General features: G+C 39.3%; 1 protein-coding gene across 1 annotated transcript in view; it reads right to left on the bottom strand.

Moving 5' to 3' along the window:
- Nucleotides 1-10,016: 10,016 nt before the first annotated feature.
- The window catches only part of MRPS9 (mitochondrial ribosomal protein S9), a 36,142-nt gene continuing 18,816 nt past the window's right edge, over nucleotides 10,017-27,342 (bottom strand). Inside the window, exons 6-11 of the mRNA XM_072358244.1 lie at nucleotides 22,443-22,525; nucleotides 19,559-19,634; nucleotides 16,953-17,121; nucleotides 15,698-15,806; nucleotides 14,720-14,889; nucleotides 10,017-13,495 (exon numbers count right to left, since the gene is read on the bottom strand). Coding sequence (XP_072214345.1) covers nucleotides 13,404-13,495; nucleotides 14,720-14,889; nucleotides 15,698-15,806; nucleotides 16,953-17,121; nucleotides 19,559-19,634; nucleotides 22,443-22,525 — 699 coding nt within the window. The 3' untranslated portion in view covers nucleotides 10,017-13,403. The remainder of the gene's footprint in view (nucleotides 13,496-14,719; nucleotides 14,890-15,697; nucleotides 15,807-16,952; nucleotides 17,122-19,558; nucleotides 19,635-22,442; nucleotides 22,526-27,342) is intronic.

Here is a 27,342-nt window from a genome sequence, read left to right as displayed (position 1 = left end):
TTTCCTAACATCCAACCTAAACTTACCTTGGCGCAACTTGAGGCCATTTCCCCTTGTCCTGTCAAATGCTGGAGTTTGCCCGTGGGCAAACATTTTATCAGATCTGTGGAGCAGATAGATTCCAGCTCTGCTCCAGATGTCAGTGAAGCGTTCCCTGACTGCCCACTGCACATAAGGACATGCTCCCATACTTTGCTGTCAGCATACTGGAGCATCTGCTGCCCCGGTGGGTGCACTGCCACATCCCTGAGCACACAATTTGCCATCCTCCATTACACAGCCTCCACGCCGTGTATTAATCCAGGAGCTTCCACACTGGTGAGCTGAAATACAGCCAGGAATGGTGCACAGACTGTTATTTACCTCATCTCTAGCATCTTTAGTTTCAATAAACAGAAGGCTGGATACAGAATTTTTTCTTTTAAGTTCCTCACGCAACGTGGTCATACTCTGCCTTTCAAGGCATCTATCAAAATGAATCATTTCATTTCCCATCACTCTGCAGCAGAAGAAGGGTGTACTTCTGCTGCACCCTACACATCCCTTTGGACCACCCCTTTCATGGTGTCTGCAGAAATGGTACTGAGGGTGTGAAGGAGCACTGCTCTCCGTGCATTTAAATACAACATAGAGCCTTGTCTCAAGATGTGCACTCGCTATTGCGTTCAAAACAGATTTCTTTGTTTCAGATGCGCACATTTTGCCGGGTCGCCTAACCTGTTCAGCACTAGCAAAGTAGCAAAGGGGCCATTTTCTGATGGGGAAAAGAATATTTTCATTTTTGTGACCACATAACGAGTTTGAACCATTCATATCAGTGTAGCAGAAACTCATTTCCACGTGCTTTACTCAACCAGTTTTATATTTAACAATACCTAAGCCTTCTCTTCTACACGTGTGAATATATAGCAAGCCTCTGCTGGTAGTTCCATTAACCTCTTCTGGCTCCATTAATTTTGCCCACATTTTTTTTTTTTATCACTTCCTCTGGAGTCCTTTGCCTCAGATGCAAATAACTCCCAGTGGAAGATGGCCTGTGCTCAAAACTGGCTTTTCATCCCTGAATGAGGGTCCGTGCAAATTAGCTGCTCAGCTAAAATCCAGCTTGCTAAATACCGGTGAAAGTATGTCATAGAAACAGATCCCCGTAACCTGCCTTCACTTCTAGCCAGCACTTGTCAGACATGATCACAACAATAGCAAATTAACTTCAGGAAAAAAACAAAAAACACCCTGACAGGGCAAAGATATTCGGGCAATATTCAAATGAACCACTTAACCTTTTGGTACTAAAAGCTTCCTGCAATAATGAAACATTAGTCATTAACTAAATGTGCTTTGTTAAATATTAGACAAGAGAGCACATTCAATTTAGATCTCACACACACTTAGCAATAAAGAGCCATCTGTGTTGAACACAATCTCCAGGACAGGAAGTGCGCTGTGGATGGCACTCCAGTCTATAAAGCTTTGATGTGTTGGGAAAAAGACACAGCAACCAGCATCATGGGGAAAAAAAGCAACGCAGAAGGGAGAATAAGCCTATGAGATTATTCCTCCTCCCCAGAATTATCCATCTGGAGCAAACACAAGGGAGAACTGAAGTTAACTGGTGGGCAGACAAGGAAAACTCTGCCCAGCACAGGGTGTTACCTTTGCAAAACCCAGCTATGAGAAGTTGTATCATAGAATCGTTAAGGTTGGAAAAGACCTCTCAGATCATCCAGTCCAACCATTAGCCCACCCCCACCGTGCCCACTGACCACATCCCTCAGTGTCACATCTACACCATTCTTGAACATCCCCAGGGACTGTGACTGCACCACCTCCCTGTGCAGGCAGGAGAAAAGAGAAAGCGAATATTTGAGATGTACAGCATTTTATTTCTTCCTCATGCACATTGATTGACCCACGGATTCACATTAGAGCAAGAAGCATTATTTGGCAGTCATTGCATCTTCTTCAATTGCCTTTTTCTTACTGCGACACAGTATTTCAGAAAGCACCTCAGACAGCTCCTGACCAGCACCCAGTACAAGCGCCATCTTGTTTAGCTTTAATGAAATTTCTCTCGGCGAGGTCAACTGTTTCATATTGTTCTGTCAAGACAAGAAAATGCATAAGCAATAAGATTTGAAAGGTTTCAGCCCTTTTGGGAATCCTCTCTGTAAGGATCACAACAGTCAGATGTCTCAGCAGGAACAGCAAGAAAAATATGTAGCAAAAGGAACAAGGTCCTACAGCATACAGATGTTTTCTTAACTATATTAAGGCCTTTGGACTCAGAAAAAAAAAATGCCTTTTCATTCAGTGCTTTTCTATTTCTATTGAGCCCTTTAGAGGGCTCCTCATCAGCACTTGAAAATTTAGGATGTTCCTTAGTTCCTTGTTTGTGACACAGATGCAAACCCGTAACAAAATAGTTCATATTTAGACAGCAACAAAACGGAGTTTCTGGAAACAAATGACGTTTTACACAAAATATAAAGAAACAAATAAAACTACTAAAAACTGTGAGCCATGATTTCTGCATAGTTTTCGTTTCTCTGCGAGCGTTCTCTCCAAGGACAGAGATTATCTCTACTTGGATTATCTCTATCTTGGAAAGTCTATGGAAATTTTGCCAAGGTGTATCATAGGAGACTTCAGCTGGAAGATGCCAGACAGAAACCCGCGTGTCTTAAAGACAGGTGGAAAACAGCAAGGTAGGATTTAGTAAAATTTATCCCGAGTCATTTTTCCTTTCATCTACTTAAGTCACCCTTGCCATCCACAGCGAAGAGCTGAGAACACATTAAACACCAAAACGTAAAGCTGAACGTTCCTTGTCACAGTACATGATGACGTGATGATGGTGCTTCTTTCTGAATTGTTCTATTAGAAAAGCTATTCTGAGGGGGAAAAAAATGGTTAGCAGTCAAAATATTAGGAAGAATTCTTTGTAAATGCCACCTTTAAAAGTCTACCAGAAGAACTATTGAGAACGTACGTATATAGAATAACAATGTCGATTAAAGAAATGAGTATTTTTACTCTGATATCTATCTTTAGCTGGATTTAAGTGAAAAATTCAACCAATTTTAGTCATTAATAGGTCATCAGGGCTAAGGGTAAAAATATGTGTTTCTAGAAGTATTCAAGTTTTTGGCCAATTATAAGCAGTTGTGTTAAAGGAAACTACCAAACTGAGTCCATAACTGAGGACATACATGTACACCCAGAAATACAGATGGGAAATAACCTGACAAATGAGTTGCTGTGAGAATACCCACCCAACTGCAGCCATAGAGATACAACTGCATAGTGCGGATGCAAGATTTCAGTAGTTAAGTTCTAACCTTAAAGGGTTCACTGCAGATGATCAATGAATAGAGCTGGTTTTAGGATCTCGTACAACACAAATTATTTGCATTATGGCAACTGCTCTTACTGACGTGCAAGTCTCTTCATTCCATGGACAACAGCACTCAGTGTAGAGAGCTCAGAATCCCAGATACCGAAGATCACCCCATGAAGGCCACTCTTACTTCAGATCACTTTCAGAAAGTGCCCTTTTTTATCTACTTTTATTAAATCAACAGCTTTTCACTTTTTCCCAGGTCCACTCTATTCAGCACATAAGGACTCTTTGTCCAGCCCTTCCTGGCTCCCTTCTGAAATTCCTGTTCACAGCAGCAGGCTAACATTAGATGCTGGCAATTGTTACCAACAAATGCTCCTAATGTTAATGATACCATTGCAGCCCTACTGATGTGGAGAAATAGTACACCTCAGAGAAACCAGGACAGCTGGGCTGAGGAAGCGTTGCTGTATTTCCCTTCAGAGGCAAAGAGGAGCCCAGACTGTGTAGACGTGGTCAGCACGTATTTGCAGAGGTCAAGAGTCATCTCCTGTGATCCTTCTCCAGGGAGATCTCAATTGCAGACAGATGAATGGCTGATGGAGCCGGAGGGCCCTTTCCGCAGCGTGTTTGTCTGTGGACGTAGATAGATGCAGAAACATGCACGTTAAATTTGTCAAGGTGTTTACACCTAACTTGGGTCAATTGTTGCCAGATTTTGAATTAAAACAAGTGGGAAACCGCTGCTTTGAAGAGCTGAGATTGGCTTACACTTTGCTCAGAGCAACTGCAGGTGCTCCATCCCTGGAGACACCCAAAGCCAGTCTGGATGGGGCCCAGGACAGCCTGAGATGGTGGGGGGCAGCCCTGCCCATGACAGGGGTTAGGGCTGGGTGATCCTGAAGGCCCCTTCCAACCCAAACCATTCTGTGATTCTCTGTATGATACACACATAGGGTACCTATTTTTTTGTTTGCATTTATGCATTTACACGCACACCTATATGTATCTACATTATTCTTAACAAGTTCTACATTTTGGAGTTGGAAGCGTGGGGAGAAGAGAGGAAAGCAAGAGAAGAACTGCGTGTGAACATTTTTGTTTGGGGGGAATTGAAGGCATTTAAGGGACCTTTACAAAAAATCACATTTAAGAGACCTCTCGTTCATCTTGCGAACAGCACAACAACAGCTTGCAGGAAATGATAATTATCTCCTACTACCACTCGCTGGTATCCTCTAAAATATTCTTTTAAAATATCTAGTGCATTGAGGTGTGTCAAGTAGCTTTTTCACCATGCAAAGTGTGATAAACAGGATATCTCTCGTAATCAGAAATCTAAAGTATAGGGAATGTAAAGATTAAAAGAGCAGTGCTTTTCTTTAAATGAATGTAATCAATGTGCTTATTAGTTTGCCGCGGCAGAAGGAGAGAGTGGGTGGGTGTTTCAGAGTTGGCACATGTCTATTTGGCACCAGTGAATAGCCTGAGTGTTTATAGAGAGAGCTCTGTGGAATCCCTAGATTCTGCAGATTTCCTTACCAATTTTGTCTCAGATAATTAAGGATTTTAAATAATAAAAGAAAAAAAAAAAAAAAGTTAAAGAAGTACAAGCTCCAGCTGGATCGAATTAGAAAAAAAAAGAAAAAGAAAAGAAGGGTTTTTAAATTCTCAGTATTGCCTTAAAACTAAAAATCAGCAGCCGAGCACAATTTGGCTTTTAAAAGTAACTATGGAAAATCAGCACCTGCTTCCTCAACAGATCGACTCCCTGGATGTATCTAAAGCTACGTCTTCTTAAACTTGTGATTAAAATGTTTCTACAGCTGCTGGACCTGCAAGACGCAACCCATAACAGAGCTGGAGCTGAACTGGAGTCTTTCTGGTCTGCACCTGGTTGAACTGACCTGAGGCCCTGGCAGAGGTTAAGATAAGGCTGTGGTTTGCCATGGCACTACGTGAGCAATAACTCCAATGCCTTCAGGTTCCACTTATTCCTTTAAAGGAAGATGAAATGTTATGGTAGTCCTCCTTGTCTGAGCTCTCACCCAAAAAACAGCAATTTTATCTCCAATGCCAAAAGGCCACAGGCTAGTTTTGACCAACAGATGACATTTATGTACCTATATTAAGTTCCCTAAAGCGCTTGGAGTACAGGTGGCCAGCTTGGAGCAAAGGGGAAAGCAGCATTGCTCACTGTGAGCAGCATCTCCAGACATTCAGTGCTACCAGCACTGCTACCGGTGGTGAAGACTTGTCTCGGGATACGGTGTGGAAACAGTAGCATCAGCACAGGCTGCAGGGAAGGACAGACAAGGTCAGGGACAGTGCCAGGCATCAACAGGCATGTGGATGCCCCATCCCTGGAGGCATTCAAGGCCAGGCTGGATGTGGCTCTGGGCAGCCTGGTCTGGTGGTTGGCGACCCTGCACATAGCAGGGGGTTGAAACCAGATGGTCATTGTGGTCCTTTTCAACCCAGGCCATTCTATGATTCTATGATAATCTTATTTGGATTTGCTATAGGAAACTTGGACACTGTCATAGAATCATAGAATCATTAAGGCTGGAAAAGATCACTCAGATCATCATGTCCAACCACCAGCCCATGTCCTCCATCCCTACTGACCACATCCCTCAGTGCTTCATCCACACAGTTCTTGAACACTTCCAGAGACAATGACTCTACCATCTCCCTGAGCAGCCTGTGCCACTGCAGCACTGCTCTTGCTGAAAGGAAATGTTTTCTAATATCCACCCTGCACCTCCCCTGGTATGACTTAAGGCCATTCCCTTTCATCCTATCTCTGTTCCCCAGGAGAAGAGGCCAATCATTACCTCACCACAACCTCCTTTCAGCTCATGGTCAGGCTGTGAGCAGTTTCTCTGTGGTCATACACAAGATGAGCAGGACCAGCTGTTTGCGATGTCCTTGTCCAGTGCCATAAGAACTTCTTAATCGTGGCTCTGAATTATTTCAGGCTTTACAGCTCTATGGCTTCCCTAAGATGTTCAGATTATCAACATTATTTACAGTGGGAAAAAAAAAACTATCAGCCATTTTTCATGAGTTGTGTCTGTCCTTTCTTTTTTCCTTCTCCAGCCATCGCCTTAAGGAGTTAGATGAAATAATTTTGCGAAAACCTTTTGTATTCTTTTTATTTTGCCAAATGCATGCTTATTAAGTGCATTCTGCCCTCTTGTACTTTGCAAAGTAATGATTATAGAAAGCTCAGTTGAGCCACTGAAGCCTCAAACAGTAAAGTGCATTATGAGCGCAGCTGTAATTCTGGCTCCATATCTGTATCACACCTCCGGTGAGGAAATTCATTTCCTTCAAGGCATCACCTCAAACACTGGAAACCTCCTCCCACCTCCCCCCTCTACTAAAATAAGAAGGATTACTTCATACTTTATACTTCTATATTCTCTTCCACACACCCCTATCAGACTGGTAGGCATCTGAAGAGGGGACTAGTCCAACCATCAACCCCATCACCACCATGCCCACTAACCCCATCTGAGTTCCCAAGTGCACCAAATGGCTGGATATTATAGTTGTATCAAACCAGAAGAAATGTCATCTGGAAGAATCAGGCTCCGGACAGATATTTTGCTCATCCTGAGATGTGAGATACAGCCAAAACTCCATTCTGTATCCTCTTTTAGTATGCATACTGTCTGGATAGAACACTTTAAATCATATCCTTCAAAGCACTTTCCCAGCTATTCAGATTTGTCAGTGACCATTTATCTCATGCTATGTTTACTACTCCTAGGGTTTTCAAGACCATACGTTATAAATAGTGGCTATGCACAGCACTTGAGTAGGTGAAGCACATTAATGTTGATACCATTCTGCAGATGGGGTGCGCTAAGCTGCTTCTATGGGAAGTTCCCTACCCCCTCCTGTTTTGATTTTTCTGCTCTATACTTGATGACTAGCAATAAAAATGGATAAACAGAGATCCAAGGGAAATGAAACTACATCTGCTGAACATTCAGAGCCAAAATACACAAGGTGGATAATTTGCATGCTCTATGTAAAAAGTAGTTACGCAGCTTTCTTCCTACCCTTTACATCTCCATAAAACATAATAATGGATTTCTAATTATACATCCAAATAATAGGCAAAGCTGCAAGATGCTGGGAGAAAATTGGAAAGGGGGAAAGAACCGAACGGAAGGTACAGATGTAACGAGGGTAGTGACATTTCTATAAAGATGCTGTGATGGTTGCTAAGTAGTCATTTTGAAACAGAGATTTGTAAGTGTTCTAATAGGAGTTTTCATTTTCTGACAGTTTGCTACACAGTTGAGTGATGTCAGACTACAATCTGTAATCTACCACAATGACCAAAGAGGAGCTGCTTTCATGACCATTAAAATACATAATTGGTTCCTAAATTGGCTGTCTACAAAAGAAGCCAATCAGATTTACGCCAAACCCAGGCAATGGGTAAAGCCTTGACTGGTTGATTTTGATGATGTTGAACATTTGAGAGACTTGACGCCGAAGTAACACATTCTGTTTGTAAAATGACAAGTTCCTTGAGGTGAAAAGAAATTTATGGCAGCACATGATTATCCTTTTTACAGGTGGATAACGGCATGTAAAGCGGGCTGCGCTGCTGCCTGGAAGAGGCTCAGCATCTCCCGGTGCCAAGTGCAAGGCTGGGGCCAGCAGTGCCTTGGGGCAAGCCTTGTGCCTGCTTTTTGTGTCTAACCATGGACAGCTCTTCCGCATCCCTTCAGTCAGAGGAACCCTGTGAATCTCCCAGCGGGGAGATGTAAATACTCTGCACATTCATCCACCAACACCAAATCCAGCACACACATCAGCTCGCCCCGATAAGGCAGAGATCACCTGGTAGTTTGTTACAGAAACAAAGATGCGAATGTTTCTCTAAGGAGATTTTCTAAACATCCCTTTTCTTTCTCATTTTGCCTCAGTCAAATAAAATCGTTAAGCATCCTTCACCACTTGAGCACAAATGAGTTCTCCAGCCTTGAAGCATGTCCTTTGCTTAACCTCTGAAATCAAATGGAGTTCAGAGGTAACATCGGGAGGAATTTGGAACAGGCCTCAAATTCACTTCTCTCCAAAGTAATTAACCCTGTGTGGGTGCCCACGGGGGGCGTTAGAGCCCACATATCAGTTCTAGCAGACATAATGGCTACCAGAGCTCTGTTGCCACTGCAGTAACCACTGGTGGGGGTTCCCTCAGCCACTACCAAAGCTGCTCACTGGGATGGGGATGTGGCAGTTCAGGTCTTGTGTGGGAGGCAGCCTGCAGCACAGAGATGAAAGATCCAGGCAGCTCAGCTGCCCTATGATTTTGGACATGAGATAACACTGCCTAACTGTGTGCTTAAATTCTCCTTTTTGCAACGAAGTAGAATAAAGCAGTTTTTTCTTTCAAACAGTAATTTTCAGTACGCACGTCATAACTTTCTCGTGTGTTTGTGCTCCTCCCGCATAAGCACCCTCAGTGAGGATCTTCGTGGCTATAGAGTTAGGGTGGTATGGTTAGGTTGCAGTTGGGCTTGATGATCTTTAACATCTTTTCCAATCCAAGCTATTCTATGATTCTATGAGTGGATGAGCATGTGGAACTAAGCCGAAAAGTGGTTACAAGGTCCTTTGGAAAGCAATGACCTCTTTTATGTATAACGTTCACATCACTTTAATTTAGACAAGGAATAACTCATACCTTCTTGCTTTGCACACTGTTTTTGTCTAACGCTTGTCATGTTATATGAACACACACACAAAAAAGAACCTGTTGATATCCACACCACCTAAAAGGTGCTACAGCTATCACAACTGCTTGTATGTGACACAGCATCCAAGAAACTAGAGATGTAAAGTCAAAGTTCAAGAGATGCCACTGACCTCAGTCCTGCAGGTCCTCTCTGGGACCCGAAATAACTGTACCAAGACAAGGTTCGAGGTTTTGGAATCACTTCTGCGCTGGTAGCGGTGTACTTTGTCTTGGCATCATCACACATCATCTCGTCTTATAAGAAAGAGCAGAGAGCAGGAAAAGTGTTCGTGGGCAACAGTTCTCTTTTGGACTCAACAGTCTGCTTTTGCCCGAAATTGCTTTGGGGATGCTGTAGCTGGTTCAGGATCACACCCAGCTTGTAAGAACACACATCATTCCACTTACATAACTTCTTAGTTTGGTATTGTCAGCATCTGAACGTGGCACTCCTTGAAACAACGAAGGAAGGGTCTGCACACATTCTGAAATCCATATAGATTTATTTTGTTAAACTATAGACTTCCTCTGAGGAGGCCCTAGGAACATCCTTGTTGATAACTAGGAAAGAAAGAGCAGATGGGATTGGAACTGCCCAGTGGGAAAGACTCCATCATTTCATGCTGAAAACCAACAGTGACGGTGACCACTGACAGAGGGTTTAAGAGCAGGTGCTGAAAAATGTGAAGCCTAAACCCATTATCATCTACTTGTTTGCATGTTTTCTTTTCTCACGCTGTTCCTGTTCTGTGGGCAGGTACGCGGCAGCGATACGCACCCACGTGTGTTTGCAGGATGGCTAGCAAATACATGCAGCTGATAACTGCTGAGTGCTACCAGAGCCTAAACACTTTTGCTTCCAATTCCAGTCCCACGAGTACAAAAAATAACAGAGAGTACTGTGGAAACGTCTATGGATGTGAGGATTTTATTAAGCAAATTGTACAGACGAAACACCAGTTGGTCATTTCATACTAGTCATATACATAAGAAATATTCAGATAAATTGCCACACATTTGGTAAGTAGCTTTAAAATGCCTGATTTTTTGTCTCTATTTAATTCTGAAACAAGAAAATAATAAGAAATATGTTGCTGATGACTTAAACAGTATGTATATAGGTCATTGTGTGTCATCATCAAATACTCCCCAAAGAAAATAAATATTAAATGAAGTGAGATAAAAGGGCTGCTAGCTTCACTTTTCAACGACAGCCTATTTTTCCCTTGCACAATCATGGCATTCTCTGAACTTTAACCATCATTAGCTGCTTATGGTTTTCAGATAGAAATCTAGAAAGAAAACAGTTTCAAGTACAGTTCTTTTATCATAGAAACACAGAACAGTTTGGGATGGAAGGGACCTCATCCCACCAAACCCCTGCTGTGGGCAGGGCTGCCCCCCACCAGTTCAGGCTGCCCAGGGCCCCATCCAACCTGGCCTTGAGTGCATCCAGGGATGGGGCACCACAGCTTCTATGGGCAGCTGTGCCAGCACCTCACCACCCTCTGAGTGAAGAATTTCCTCCTAGCATTTAACCTAGATCTCCCTTCTTTTAGTTTAAAGCCATTTCCCCTTGTGCTGTCCTGACAGCCCGTGTAAAAAGGTCAGTCCCCCTCCTGCCTATAAGACCCCCTCAAGTACTCGAAGGCCAGAACAAGGTCTCTTCAGATTATAGGCTTTGAAGAAGAGATAGAACCACAAATTAAACACAAGCTTTGAGAAAAAAAACTCAAACTAAGTGTTAGTTTAAGAACAAGTCTTCTCAGCATTCCTGCTTTGCCAGCAGTATGTTAAAATCCCTCTGTTCCACAGCATATCAAGGTTATGGCTGCGCACTACCGCAATACCATCAAAACCCTCCAGTTTTAGTTGCTGAAATTAGACTTCTAAAAAATAGTATTTTCTCACATTGACTGTTTTGCACTCAAATTCATATCCCTTATCAGCAGGAGACAAAAAAAAAAAAAATCCTTGAAAATATGAATCGACACTTTAAAAACCCAATTCCATTATTTTTATATTAATCACAGAATCACGGAATTATCAAGGTTGGAAAAGACCTAAAAGATCATCCAGTCCAACCATCACCAATACTTCCCAGCTAAACCATATCCCTCAACACAACATCCAAACGTTTCTTGAACACCCCCATGGTGAGTGACTCCACCACCTCCCTGGGCAGTGCATTCCAGTGCCTGACTACCCTTTCCGACAGAAGTCAGTATTTATAGGGAAGATCCTCCATCGTTTATTTTCCAAGTGCAAACACTGCGCTTCTGAAAGCGGCTCGTTTCATTAGGTTGCAAACTGCTCCATCTTGTGGTACAACAGCAGCACCGATACAAATCAAACGGCTCAGCTTCTCTCTGTACTGCGGGAACCAGACAGAAGGTAAACTACAAGAAAACAACAGCACTGATACATTCCAATGGACTTGCAGCCAACTTTGGTCATTTACCTCAAAGCAAAAAGTGTGATGGTGGGGAAAAAAACCCAAACAAATCCATATGAACCGCAGCATGCATTTGTCTTTAAAACATTGGATTCTTGTCTCTTATCCTAAGTTTCACATGTTTATGTACATGCTTTGTTGCGCATGTAAGCACATGGTGTGCAGTGTAAGCTCTTGGTATTCACACCAGAAGAATCCTTACATTCCTGTCTTAGAATGGGTATTTACTGAATGCTTTGAATAAAAGTCACACAGTTTTTTACTGAACCCTCATAATGTTATCATTTGATACGTTAACAATTTAGAATTAAATGAGTGGAAAGGCTAGTTAAAGCATTTCCCATTTTCACTAGTGAAAACTATGCCTCATTTAGCCTCAACTTGCATTTCAAAGAATCAGGTGAATTGTCTCAGCTGTTAAATTCAGCTTGAATAAATCACGTACTTTGAATGAGATCAACTACTTTAGTGACGTGAAAGCTATCAGTGACGCTATAGAAAAATCGTGCCCAAGTTTACCAAGCATTCTCAATAAACAAATATGAGTCAAGTGGGTCTAGGGAAGCAATCAGAAACACACCTGTCAAGGATGCACCCCACTCTGTTTTACTCAGTCCAAGAGATCTGTTTGCTGCTGCGTCTTGAATGGCACTTTGGAAAAACAATGGCCCAATACAGACCACTCAGTTATTTACCAGCTTCCATGCTCTTCTAGTAACTTCTATCACTGAGGTGTAATATTTTGCTATCTACAGCAAGCATGAGGAAGAGCTGTGTTCTCAGGGCCCTGTTGTTAGAGCTACTGAGAGGTATTTCTTCTTGTCTGCTTTCCCCCGGCTTGGCGAACATTGTTTTCCACTGTAGCCCAGTTCCTATGGGAAAGATGAAGGATATGCTCTTCCTGGAAGCTATATGTATTTGACCTCTGCCCCAGGAAGGAAGATGGAAACCAACCAAAATGTTGCGCTAATCTATTTTGGCAGGATACAATTATAGACGGGAGGTGGGCCGAACTGTCATCACCTTCTGTTTCGGATTTCAAAAAAAGAAAAGTTCTGACTGCATTTGGCAAAGAGTCCGATGCTATCTTTGTGCATTAGCCATATTCAGAACACGCCTCTTTGATCGGATCCCCTGAGATTTGAAAGGGTGGAGAAGATTAACTTCAGCCTAACCCCACCAGCTCTTTTTTGCGTTTGATGGAAGAAAAAACCCTGACTCCTCCAGAGGGTGATTCAGAGCACCTAAAATTAGATGTTTAATATGAATCACTTCCTCCTTAACCCCGGGGAGGTATCCAGGAGTCAGTTTCCACCGTCAGAAGTTATCCTCTGTGAATGATTCTCTACCAGCATCCCCTCAACAACTGTTGGCATCATTCTAAGTAGTTCCTCAACTCCACCATAGCTTAGGTTGAGTTACGTGGATCGCTTATCCTCAGATACTTGAGATGCAAAAAACGGGAGGCGCTTCAACACTCAGCCAGCACCTGTTTAAGGGCTGCCTAATTCCAGAACTTCGATAGCCGAGTCACTAAATGAGCAGGTTCATTCTTCAAAACGTTACAGCCCATCAACAGTTTCATAAACTACTTTTGACTTCAGTAGAGCTTAGAAAGCTGGCACTCAGAACTTGTTATTTCAACAAATCGTGTCATTTGTTGAATATTTCAGTGATTTAAACTAAATTTTAAGACAGTTTTTGTTGACTCTTAAGTAGAGAACACGCTATTTATAACTGTTTAAAGTCTTTATTATTAAATATACTTATCCAACAGTTTTAAATGATGATTTGCTATGCTTTGAACTTCTTGGATCATTCTGCCTTTCTTGAAATACTCAGACTTATCGCTTCTTCCAGGTGAACTTCCGTCGTGCTCCCTCTTGACCAGGCTTCTTCCGTTCCCTCGTACGTGGGTCAACTGTCAGCAGCCCGGCTATAAAACAGAGAAGCACCCATCTGTTTACTGTTCTTACTTTGTACATGAATTACAACATCTAAAAGGATAAAGGTCCTGTGTGAGATAAAGGCCAGAATGGATTTCATCACCCTCTCCAGTTCAGTGTCTTTGGTAACTGAAATTTCTTCACATTTTACCTTATGGACCATTAAGAAATCCCATGATGTCCTCTTACAGATTTTGTTTAAGCCTTTAGGGCAACGGTCTCTAACTTTTTCAATTGCACACTCCTATCTGTTATAGATTTTTGAGCAAGCATCTCAATTAAATATATTCATTCACTTACAGATCATATCCGTGCACTACTGAAGTTCTAGTAATTTATTTCCTATCACAAGGGACCTTGTGTGCCCTGTTCAGGATTATGCTTCAGGATTATACCTTAAAGGTACCACACTCATTACAATACCAGTTTACAGGAGTATTCCCAGCAAATCTCACTTGTCGATACTGAACAATTATAATCAGAGAACTTCGTTGCAAAAACAGAGCTTTACAGCTGTGCACAGCAACAGAGTGGAAAAAACATTTATGTTTTGCCAATAATAAGCAAAGGTAATCCCTACTAGTTTGGAAAGCGCATAGTTAAAAACTCCCTGTTCATAAATCGGTATTTGCTGCGACAGCATTGCATCTAATCACTCAGAAGTATCAAATACTGCAGTTATTCCATCTTATTTAAGGGAATTGCCGACTAATGCAAGAGAGAAAAGAAACTCCTTCAGTCTGGTCGTTTCATATATTAGGTTTATGCTCATTATTATCTCTTTGAAGCTACAATGCTTAAGTTTGAGAATAAAACTTTCTTTGGATGAGCAAGGCACAACTACACAAGTAAAATGAAATACAATTTTAACACCCTACAGCTCACAGTGCTTGATCCAGATCGACTGTAGATTGAGATACTGAATCTACAAGCGTGCTCTGAGGTTTTACATAGATGCAATATAAGCTGGTTTACAGATCTAGCAGAGGTCACAAAAAGATGTAAAAATGCTTAAGTCATCCAAAACATATACAAAGGATGCTAGGGAAAAAATGAAAATGATTCATAAAGCCAGAGTCCATTCATACAGCACACAAGGTTTCACTGGGATTATTTATTCAAATTTGCACAATCTGCTCCTTAATTATTCTTGTATTAATCCACTGAAACTAGAAACATGCTGGGAAACACTGAAATCAAATCTCCGTTCCTACCTTGTCTCATAAATTCCACCTCTTTTTCAGTCACAAAACTTCGCAAGGCTTTTGCAGTGGCCAAACGGATTGCTCCAGCCTGTGAGGATCTTCCTCCACCAGAGACCGTGCAAACTGTATCATGCTTTCCAATTCTGTCTAGAAACTGGAAAGGGAATAACAACTGCTCTCTAAAAATAAGAAAAAAAAATAATACTCGTGATAAATTAATGTTGCATATAAAGTTGTTGTGTACATTTCCTTGCATTATACACAAAACCAGTTAACTTTAAAATAGACATCCAGAAAGGTATTAACATCCCTGAGGTCTCACACTGAAATAAAAATCAATCAATAGGGAATTAGCAGCAAGGACAATTTCAAACTGTCAATGTTAAGTACTTGAAGTTCAATTGTCTTGCAAATTTATCTGTAGATAACAAGATCTGGATATTATGACTGAGCAAGCTCTCACCCTGTTCTTTAGCTCAGAAACCAAGGTTCACCAAAAGGCTGACAAAGGAAGGTTTCTATCCTTTTTGAGAAGTCTTCTCTATAGCACCGCTGTACACATCCTTCAAAATCTGAACCTACATATGAAGTTCCCCACCTTGTTTGCTTCCACTATAATACTGAGTAATTACACATGAATATAATGTGCAAAGCTCTCAGGAAGCACTTAATACCTTTTTTTTTATTATTATTATTTCTTTAAATTGAACTGTGAGTCCTTTCTAAAGCAAGCAAAATTCATGCTCTTCGTTTCTGCAACTCTGCAGAGAAAGGGATAAGAAACAAAACGAGGCTTGTCAATCAGTTCCTATATTACTAACTTCTGAAAAGTAGGAGGAAAATAAGACTAATCTTCATAAAATAGACAGTAATACAGAAAAAAGAGATCACAGTATCAACTCTAGAATACTGAACTAAAACAAAAACATTACTTCTGGTGGAATATTTTCAGTACATTAGAAATACAGCACTTCATTATGCTCTCACCTGTCCTGCAGGACTGGGAAGTAACGTAAAACATCTATTCCATTCACTGTAATTTTTCCAGTCCCATTGTCATAAACTACTGCAGTAGCTCTTGATGTTTTTCTTACACCTTAAATAAATCAAGAACAATCTGTTATGTGCCTTTCATATTCTAATGAATTTCAAGTACCCAAGAAGTTAAGGTGATCTTTACACTTACATATAATACCAGACATTTCATTTCAGAGGCTGATGCATCAACAACAACAAATTTTTTTTGGGGGGAGAGGGGTAGGATGAGTAAATACAAACAATGAACAATCAGTTTTAAATATATTTTGATCAATACTACTAGGAGTGGGAATAAAAGTGAACTAAGGTGGAGTGGAGTTTACAGTCTACCTCTCATAAGTTCAGAAGGTCAGGGCACTTTCTGGACCTGGTGAGGACAATGTATGCAATAATTAACTGCTTGTTCAACACCTATGAACAATTTCAAAGTCTAATGACTTTACAAAAATCAAATAAAGAATTTTAAGAATATTCACACAGAAAAGGCATGTCCATGCGTGCACAGATCTGCATGTGCTTTGTCCAAAAAGAGTCTTCAGACTTTCCTATCCATGCTGCTGTTTTAACAGTTTTCCCATTCAATCACTCTTGTCTCTTCTCTAATATCATCTCTGTCTCAGCAGCAGTGACTGATTCCTTCCTGTCTCATAATGCCAGCTAACAACTTGCTTGAAAAATTGTTCCCTAATTCTTTGCATTTTCTTCAGCTGTTTGTATATATTGAAATGACTTGCTACTTATTCTCTGCATCTTCAAAATTCTCATTTGATAAACTACCTACACAAATCATGCTGAAAGTTACTTGTAGGTTCTAAGCACACCACTTTAGTACAAAGCACCAATGCTGTTGTACCCATGGAATTCTCTGTATGTGTTTGTGCTCCTCTCAGCCCTCCCTCCATTATGGTAAGCAGACAACTTTTCACAGTAGATTACTTTTTCACTGTATGTGTAGAACAACAAGGTCCTCTCTGTAAAGGCCTCAGAACTCACAGTTGATATACTGTGCCAAAAACTCTGACTTTGTTAACAAGCTCTACCATAACTCAGTGTTTTAGTATATTATTAACAATTACATATCCAATATATATATAAGTATATAAAACGAAGCAGTCAAAAAGCATCATGCACATATTCACGTTATAAAGAACATAGTGTGAAGAAATCCCATCTGCACCGTTACCAACCAGCTCAAAGTTATTACCTTCACCAGTGCTGAAGGCCACTCCTTGCTCATCATACTTCAAGGGCTCAACAGATACTTTTTGCAACTGCACAGCAATTTCTTTGGAAAACTTTTTAATGTAATTCTCCTCGATGTCACCGCATGGCAACGTCATCAATTTTTCTAAGAGTCGAATAAACCTTGAGTACTGTAGACAACAAGACTTCATTAAAGGATGCGAGCGTAATTGCATTTGCTAAAACTTTCTATTTTTGCATACTTGATCTTTCTACTTCACTTTTATTGATGATTTCTGACAAGATGACACTTTTGCACCTACATGCTGATTTAAGAACAGCATGCAGATGCATCATTTTCCGTGTGACTAAAGATACCTAGTTCTTTCTTCAGGCAACAATGAAGCATTAATTCAAAGTATAACCAACACCTTCATAATACTGGATTATTATATTAGAATGAAGTTCATCTCACTTTCAAAAAGAAAACATTGAGGGGGTCTTCATTCTTTTATTATTATTAAAATAGCAAACGGAAAAGGTTTTCACCTCATTTTCAGTAAGTCAGCATATTCATTCACTTGGAAATAATTTTATTTCACTAAACTGAACCTCTTAAATGATTATATTTCATAATATATACAGGAAATACCTACCTATCTATCTTCGGCTGTTCAAGCTGAGTTACTTTAATGTTTATGATTTCCTTTAAAACCTAACAATCAAGCTATTTAAAAATTCAAGAGATACTTGATTTAAAGGGCAACCTCTTGAAATAAATTATCCTTTGCTACTGTGTGGTTCTCTTTCCCCCTCACACCCCCTCCGAAGTTCTTCAACATGTGATTAAAGAGTAAACACCACTGTGTTAACCCATTTGTGCTAAAAGCTGGGATGTCCCGTTAAGAAGTGTTACTGGCAGGAGCACCAGATAGCAGGTCACAGGGCATGAACGTACACTAAAATGGATTTTTCATATAGACTTTGGGTTTTTATTCTTGAAGCTTTCTTTACACAGAAGTTCTTTAGGCATTTCAAATACATTTAAACGTCAATGTTTGTGCTGTAAGCTGAGACTTTGTGGGTGTACATACAAGAGGCCAAAACGTTAACAGGTCTTATTTTCCCCCCCAACTACTGCACAATCTTTACAGATGTGTTGCATACAAAAACCAATCAGTGAAGAACACCGAACTTGTTACAACCAGATCAGTTTCTGGGACTCTAAGAACAAATACAACCATACCAAATGCAGAAGCTACTGAAAACACTGAACTTGTAACTACTTCTATTATCATCATAGTATCATAGTACCGTGCGAGTTGGAAGGGACCTTAGAGATCATCGAGTCCAACTCCCAGGTTTCAAGCCCCCTGTGTAGTGAAGCGGCACATCTACCCCCAGCGCCACAGGGGAGATTCAAACCCGGGCCCTCCGGTGTCGCAAGCAGCAGCTTATACCACTGCGCCACTGGGGGCACACTTAGAAGCAAGATAGCTGAAATCTCCTTGGTATACCAGAATGGAAATTTACAACAGCAATTTCAAAACTTAGACTTGAGGAAATGAATCTGCTGAAGACCTTTAACTTCACCCATAAACAGCCAGCTATCATGTTACTGTTCTGTATGACAAATGAGCAAGGGGCATCTTTGCTGCTATCATACTATTTTTGTAATGATACCACCCAAAAGGGATTCGAGAACACTGTAGGTGGAAAAAAATACTTGGAATGCTCAGATAATTTGTGTTTTATTCCCCGATATTATCACGTTCAAGCTTGAACTTCCGAAACAAACGTGAAGTTCTACAGTCACACTGTTGATACAAAACTAAAGGCTATTTAAAAAGCTCTGAATAAGAAAACAAGATGCATGTAAAGAAGCACTCTGAATCTGTAATCCAATGAAGCAATACAACCTACTGACACTAGGAAAACTACAAGAAATTTTCTCTCTCCTCCCATACTTCATATCCAGCATAACTAAGGAGCTATCCTGCATCAGACCACAGAACTACGTAGCATTATATCTTGTTTCCGATATTTGATTCTGTAGCCAATCACTAAGAAAATGAATTATTTCTGACCATCTTTCCCTGTTACTTTTCTATCACTTAAGAATATCACGTCAAACATTCTCCACAGGTTTATCATTTTACACACACAAATCCACTGTGTTTCCCATCTTGACCATTCTTTATCGTAGAGAAGAGGTGAAAGGTTCTAGTCCCATTCTTTCATCTGTAATTAGAATTTATAAGTTGTCACTGTGCTCAATCCCTGACAACAAAATTAGATGACAAGTGCTTTTACTCTAGGCCTCACAGTGCTACCGGAGGAATAACTAAACCATGTTAGCTTTAGGTTAGGGTTAGAAAACCCTTAATTGTTCTGTACTATGGTGCATAAAATAATAATTTAAATAAAAAAAGGGACACTGGGCACTTTTAAAGGCAACATGAAATCAATGTGATTGTGCTTACAAGCATATACATTCCATAGGAAGGATGACAAAAAATTCTGAAGAACACCTGGCTCTATGTAGTACCTTTTAGCATCCAAAAAATGCACAGAGTCCATGTTTTGAAGACACAAGCCTTCTTAAGATTAGAAAGATTAATTACTTACATCATCATCTGACAGTTTTTCTAACAACATTCCTTCCAATTCCGTCTTAGTCAGCCATCTGCTGCCAACCAGGTTTCTGTTAAAAATATCACATATATTCTCTCTTTAATTAACTAAGCAATTAGAGTTGCATCACAAAGGACCGCGCTCACAGTCTTAGTTCAGAAACACATTTTCCATCACAAATGAACACAGATCACATTCCCATAGTAAACAGGAGAAGGCCTATGTTGATTTTAAGAGATATTTTGAAAGGAAGGGTAACTTCACATATTGAATATATCAAATTAAAACTATGTATTTCACTTGTGTTTTTCATATCACTGAAGTCTGGTACAGAGCAGGAGTAATCTCATAAAAGTAAGCTATCTACTCCACAGCTTAAGATTTAGTTTACATTTGGTTTTAGTTTTAACTCTCTGCTAAAAAACAGTCTGGTTTACAAGCATCAAAGAAAAAAAATAAAAGTCAGGATGTTAAAAACAAATAATCTTAAGCATCAAAATTTTGTCTGTGCTCTTCAGTTTATTGGTTCAATACCAGAACTTCACTAGCAGTAACCATGGTCAAAGTAACAATATACCCTATCTTACAGACTATGTAATCTTGATATGCTCGGTACAGTAACTGCACTGAAATAATAGCAGTCACAGAGATTTTTAAGAAAATAGCCTCATATGCAGATGTTAACACAAACAAAAAAGCTTGCAGCAAGTCTTTGGGAAACAAGTATCACACAAAGACTGACAATACAAGGCCAAACGTACCTAGTAAATTTAAGGCAAAGCAGTAGCAGCAGCTTTCTCAGCTCTGTAGGTTGGGGTTTCCCTGTGATTTTCTGTTTTGTTTTTTTAAAAGAAATTATCTTAACGAACAAGTTCTGATTCAGAAAAGCATTTCTACTCAAGGTGATTTTGAGTACTACTAATCAAGTATGCTTCTAATGTTTTTCCAGGTCACAAGAAATGCTTACTTAGAAACAATGCTGGTTTCAATAGCAATTTTTAAAAGTTCCCAATTCTGATAAACTCAAGTATGCAGTGCATGTACTTACAAATAGCTGCTTCCAGTGAAATCAGTGATTTAAGTATTTTAAATATATGAAGAGCAATAAGCTTAAGTATTTCAAGGTCAGTTTCCAACCCCACAGTTAATATTACAGTGTGTCCATGATAGATTGTTTTCTGGAAAAAAATACAGATTTCCCTCCCTCTCCTACCTACCTTGAGGAGATAAATTATCCAGGCTAATCTCAGAGGAAGTAACCACATCCCTTAAATCCTTTAAACTCTCAGAGCTTTTATAAACATAACAGAAGGAGAGGATAAAAACAAACCACACTTTCAACCCTGACTACCTTTAGGTCATTTTTCACATCACTAAATTCCCCATCTGAGCTCTGTAAGGAGTTGGGTTATTTTTCAGCAGTATACACCAAGCAACTAAATTCATTTGTTCTCATCTGTTTAGAAACTAACATGAATCTATGATAAAACATACTGTGGCTCATAGGATGCTATACAAACAACATGAAGAAACATTATTTCTTTCTTAAATAACAGTTATTTAAGAAGTTAATCTCAGCACATTAAGACTTCCTCAAACAAATGGCTGAAAATAAGAAATGACAAGCCAACATGATCTGCAACCAAAACCACACACATCTGGTGAGAAAATGCAGCGCAAGACCAAAGAAGCAAAGCAACTAGGACACAGAAAAAAGAGTAATAGAAAGGAAAGGGAGAGGGAAACAACAGAACAGTGAAATCAAGGATTCCTAGCTGTATCCAAAAGCAAGCACACTGCTTAAGAGATGCAAATAGTTATTAAAGCATACCCTCATTTCAAAGAACTGTACACATGGAGAAACCAACTCCACAGCTTGTTCTGGTTAATATACGTGTGTGCGTGTGTGTGTGTGTGTGTGTGTGTACATATACCTTCTCCACCCAGCAGATAGCAGCAAGTGGAAGAGCTTGCTGTGCTTACCAGAAATGTTAAAGAAAGAAGAGAAACTTCATTCAATTCCTAGTAATGGTGTTACGTACATAAACTCAAACAAATAAACTTTTCTAAAATTACTATGGTTTTGACAATCTAGATGTTCAAAGCCTTTAAAAGAAGAACAATAAGGATTCTGATGGTCTTCGACGAAATACTGGTAAGTAAAAATACTCAAGAACTGTAATTAATGAAAGACTATTACCAAGCTCAGCTTTAGCCTTCAGGTTTGTCCAGCAATCAAGCGATTTGTTTGGTATTTACAAAGGCCTTGTTTTCTGAAAGAGTTTGATACCCTTTCAAAAATCATTAATGAAGAAATGATTAGAAAACTTTACACAGACACAAAGAACCCTGGATACTCTCTAAATATCTTCAAGACATACTTGCAAAAGAGTGGAGTGGCGTTGGCAATAGGCTGCCCAGAGAGGCTGTGAACGCCCTGTCCGTGGAGGTGTTCAGGGCCAGGTTGGATGGGGCCCTGGGCAGCCTGGCCTAGTATTAAATGTGGAGGCTGACAGCCCTGCCTGTAGCAGGTGGGTTGGACCTTGATCCTTGAGGACCCTTCCAACCCAAGACTATGATTCCACGATTGAAAAAGTCTTGCAGAGGGCAGAACATTGGAAAGAAGAGAGAGAGATACAAAAGAGCAAGAGAAATAGCTGGGAATTCACCAATTTCAGGAGTAAGCAATGAGTACTCTGCACATATGGATTACAAATAAGACTTTTAAACCTGAAATTAGCATACAAATGTTAGCCAAGTAATCGGAAAAAAGTCTGAAAATGTATTCAGGCAGGATGGGGGAACGACACAACGTGCCAAAACAACCAAAGCATTTCAAGGAAATTAATCTCAAGATCCATTCCAACTGGAAACTTACTTTTTCTCCTTCTGCATAGAAAAGCCCTGAGCGGCCAGTTGGTCCTGATGTTTCTGAACATTTAGTAGTTTCTCATATGTTTCCTAAAATATACGCAGAACAAATAATGAAATGCGTTTCCCATTCGATACTAAATGCATTTTAATAACTAAATCTACGTTTTCACTGTCCAAACATCTAGAATTCAAGGGAAACAAGCAGAGCTCTAACAAATAAGATTAAAAAAATGCAGTTACGTTCAAGCTAAATCAGTGAACATATAGATAGTATAAGTAATATTTTCATATGCAGTTCAATGTAGCTAATATTGAATTCTGCTGTTTTATTTCAGTGTTTGTTGCCATCTTACAACACAGGACTTGTACAAAACTTCTCAAAGGTATGCAGGGAAACAGCTAGATCTGTACAATGGACGTGCCTCCAAAACATAAAGCAGAACGACTCCATTAGAGCATCCACGTTTCAGCTCGTCTTCTTCAAAAGAGTGAGAGCATTTAAAATGGCAGATTATTTCAGTTAGCAACACTTTGGTACATTTAGATTGTCAGTTTTAACAGCAGTTTGTATCAATCAGAATTCTCCACCAAGGTGGCACACTCCAAGGGACAAAGCAATACATCCTCGTACATTTATCAAAATCAGAATTTCTATTCTTTCAAACATTACAGATACACCGGCTATGATTTTCTGTTGTACAACTTTGCTTTCAGAACAGTTTTCTTGTGATTCACAGCTCTGCATTTCCAAACCACGCTGCTGTGACAGTGATTTACAACTTCAGAAAACCAAAAGCAAAAATATTCACAAAGCCACACCGAAAATATTACAGGAGTGACAATGTTTTTAATGAGTATTTTCACTTTTCTTCAGTTCAGAAACTTTCACAATGTTCTGTTCTAAAATACTATGTCTACTACTCTGAATTACAAAAGAGATTTAAATCACATGTTAATATTCTGAGAAATAATTACAAATAATACTGAAGAAAAGGAATTTTTGTACTGCAACAAAGTTAATGTATGCCAAATCATTTACTTCCAGCAAGATGTGAAAACACAAAGCTTGTAATCAATTCTACATACTTAGATTACAAAAGAAACGTGAGAAAGCTGTGTACTGTCAAAAATTAACCACTGCAATTCTATTCTCAACATAAGCAATACTCAACATAAGCAATGATTTGCATCAGGATGCAATGAATTTTCTGCAGGTTTACAGTCATTAAAAACACAAAAAAGCCCCATCTTGCTTAGAGTTAGAAGCATCTACTGTCCAAACTGATTTATCCACTAATAAAAACACCAGCACACTGACTAAAAATGTGTACTGAAAATGTATGAACTAAGAACTGATTGGTATCTGAGCTGCATAGAAAGCATTTAAAGGATGACAATTCTGAGGCCTGAGATGCAGATCACCGGCAATATTTTTAACAGGACTGTGAAACAAAAGTATTTTTGGAATAACTCCGCGGGACAAAATCCTGAAGCATACAAGTGTCCACTTCCTGAGGCAGCACAAGAACTCACACATTACAGTAGCATGCTTTGAAGAAATCCTTCAATTCTGACAGAGATAACTGTTCTGGGGAGGAACTAGGAAAATTTCTCAATTAAAAAAGCCTACTTATCTTCAAACAGATGGAACAAAAAATAACAGTGCATAACAAATCATAACTTCAAGGATTTCCAGTCATCAGAAATACGTATATGGATCTCTAAGATAGCAAGGTATGGTAGCACCACTTTGGGCAAGATTCATTTCACATCAGCTCTAATAAGCTTAACAACTCTACTTCCAAGTAGACTGTTATGCTGCAATAATTATTTTTTATACAGGAAAAGCAGACACATGGTTTGGATTCGTGGGCATGACGTGTGTCTGACATCAAGAGATTTAGTATGCATTTGTAGTTACACATGAAGAAGAACCAGGATGGAAGCTTCTGCTTCAGACTATGATAGGTAGGGAAAGGAAGGATAGGAAAGTTTTGGCTGTAGGTATATGCAGAGAGCTGACTGGAACAGAGGCTTTAGATTCCAGGTGAGCTCTTTGAGCTTCTGTAAGTGGCAGTCATCAAATGAGGAATGGAGAAGGTACTCTGGACATTGAGAAGACTCGTCAGATAATCAGACAAGGCGATGGATTATTAGCTCATAAATATAGAATTCTAAGATGGGCTTAGGTTGGAAGGGACCTTAAAAGATCATCTAGTTCCAACCCCCACTGTGGGCAGAATCACCACAAATACATACATGGAGTTCTCACTCACGTGCCAGCCTCTCTGCTTATCTCTTGGAAGGCATGTAGTGTCACCTTCCTACCTGGCAAAGAAGCCAGGTCTGCCTACTCATAAACATCTATCATCTTCAGGACACATACATTGTCCTGCATATATTTTTAATTGGGTTACTTTTATTGGGATAGATTTTTTTTACTGAAAAAAATATGTATATATATGTGTATATATATATATATATATACACACACACATATATATTTATACATATAATACGTATTTATATATGCACCAATAAAAGCCTAACACAACTATGTCACAGCCCTTTAAAAACACTACTGATATACACATGTTAATAAAATGAGGTATTGGTTGCCACCCACTGGTTTTTAGACTCAGAAATTCATTGTTCCAACCAAAAAGAAAACTTCACAACTGTTCAAGCAGAGAGATCTCTCCTTAAGACAGTCCACAGGTACACCCAACCAGAGCATGCTTAAGTTCTAAAACCGTGCACTTGCAGGAATGAAGAAGATCTCTTTAAAATGCTTTGGCCAATCTATAGTGGTAATGTCCACTGAAATTAAAAATAATAATAAATTGTAAAATACTTTGACTTGCAAAACAAATCAGAAATAAAAGTCAATTTGAATCTCTTATGAGATAGGATTTTGCTCTAAAGCATTAAAAAAATAAATGAATGCAAGTGTTTAATCTCTGTATAGAGACGGAGTCAACAGACTAAAAGAACCACTCACGTGTGTAGTAAAGCATGTGGGTGATTCTTTGCAAAAATCAGGAATTGTGCATAGTGCCCAATAATTTATCTGACAAATCTTCACTCCCCAAAGGCTAGAGAAAGCGTCTTGAAGGCACGCTTGCATTTCCAAAGCTGGCAGGTGAGGATTTTACCAATCACTTCAGGATTCAATAGTCCAATTCATGAATGTACGCATCTGTGTGTCTTGTAAACTCAGCTCTTACACAATCAAAACAGCTGATTTTACAAGATTGGCTACGAACTGAACTGCTCCCGTATCTAAGAGAAGGATCAAATTTCAGATCCATGTAAGGATGCAGCCTTTTAAAATAAGAGATAACATTATTTTATCCTGTATAAAATTTTAGAAAGAAATTAGTGAATGGGAACCCAGAAGACGACGTGGGTTTTTTTGCTATTGTTTTAAATGGAAAATACCTATCATGGCATTAAATTGTGGTGTTTTGGTTTTTGCAAAGTCCATAATATTTTTACATTGCATTTTGCCTTTTTTTTTTTGCTTACATTTTTTCACTTCAGCACGTAGGCTTTGTTTAAGGAGTTAAAATGCTCTATTATATGCATTACCCGCTATTTCTGATACTCCTAAAAATGTAAAGCAGCAGTTACATAAAATAACTATTTTTCTGCATTCAGAATTGTACGAAGAGCCCATTGTCTCTTACTCTACTCATCACAAAAATATGACCATATCCTCTCTGAAAAACTTTTAAGTTAAACGATGATCAAATATACTGCCAAACGTCTATGAAACTGTTTCGTGTAGTAAGAATTTTTCATCTATCTGAACAAAAAGAAACTGCTCTTTCCCTACAGCTAAACTTTATTCAACAGGCAGAACAAAGGCAACAATGGAATATAAAGTGAATAAGCTTTATGAAAGTTCATTTAATATTCAAGTCATAGCAACGCATATATTGGCTATTAAAATACATGTGAATACACACAGTTTCTATTTTCACTAAGTGGATAATATTGTTTACTAGCATTTAACTACATAAACAATGCTGTTAACACCAATGCCACTGAACACTAATAAAAGTGAAATTCTGCAGGAATCTGTGTAGTAATTAACAGCACACAAATTTAAGCTAAATATTATGTTTATCCAATTTATTAGACTTAATGTAGCAATTTAAAGGACATCCTCAAACAGGACTGATCACTTCCACCAGACCGTATTAACACACAACCCCTTTTTTTCCCTAGCCAAATTAATTAGCTTTGAGATTTAAAAATACGTTTTCTTAAATACACATTAGCCTAATAAGAGGTTAAAACAACACTGGGAATTTCATGCAGATTTCTTCTTTAATTTGGCTGACTGAAAAAAAAAAAAAAGCCAAACTTAAATCTCGCTTAATGGATTCAGGCTTATTGAAGTCTATTTAATGAAGATATTCAGAAACATTCTAAGAACACTCCAGCACTTAAATATCCTATTACTAATGAAATTTGTGTTTGTCAAAGAGGTTTTGTTCGAAGGTGGCTGCCACTGATAGAAACAAGATACACACTATTCTCTTTGAGATTTCCAAGGCAATCTTGCATACTCTAACTACTCAGAAGAGCTAAAAATAAACTTGTGCTCCTTGTAAAATTTGTAATTTCTTCATTATGATGGAATGCAACAAAACATCTTGCCCTTGGGTTGCTCTGTTTCAGCCAAAACAAATGCAAATGGCTTGTCAGATGACAGCTGTTTGATAAGGCTCCTCTACAAGACCTGCATGCTTTACTTTTTTCCGTGAAACTTGGGATGAAAGGCAGAAGGCAGGAAGAGAATTAATGTAGCATACAGTCTAAAGGCAATGCTACAACCGTGATTAAGTAGAAAAGTTAAAAGGCACAGATTTTCCACAGCCTCGCTGCGTGCAACC

The sequence above is a fragment of the Excalfactoria chinensis genome, chromosome 1 (genome assembly GCF_039878825.1).
Source record: "Excalfactoria chinensis isolate bCotChi1 chromosome 1, bCotChi1.hap2, whole genome shotgun sequence".
Classification (NCBI taxonomy): Eukaryota; Metazoa; Chordata; class Aves; order Galliformes; family Phasianidae; genus Excalfactoria; species Excalfactoria chinensis.
This window is presented reverse-complemented; position numbering and strand designations above follow the sequence as displayed.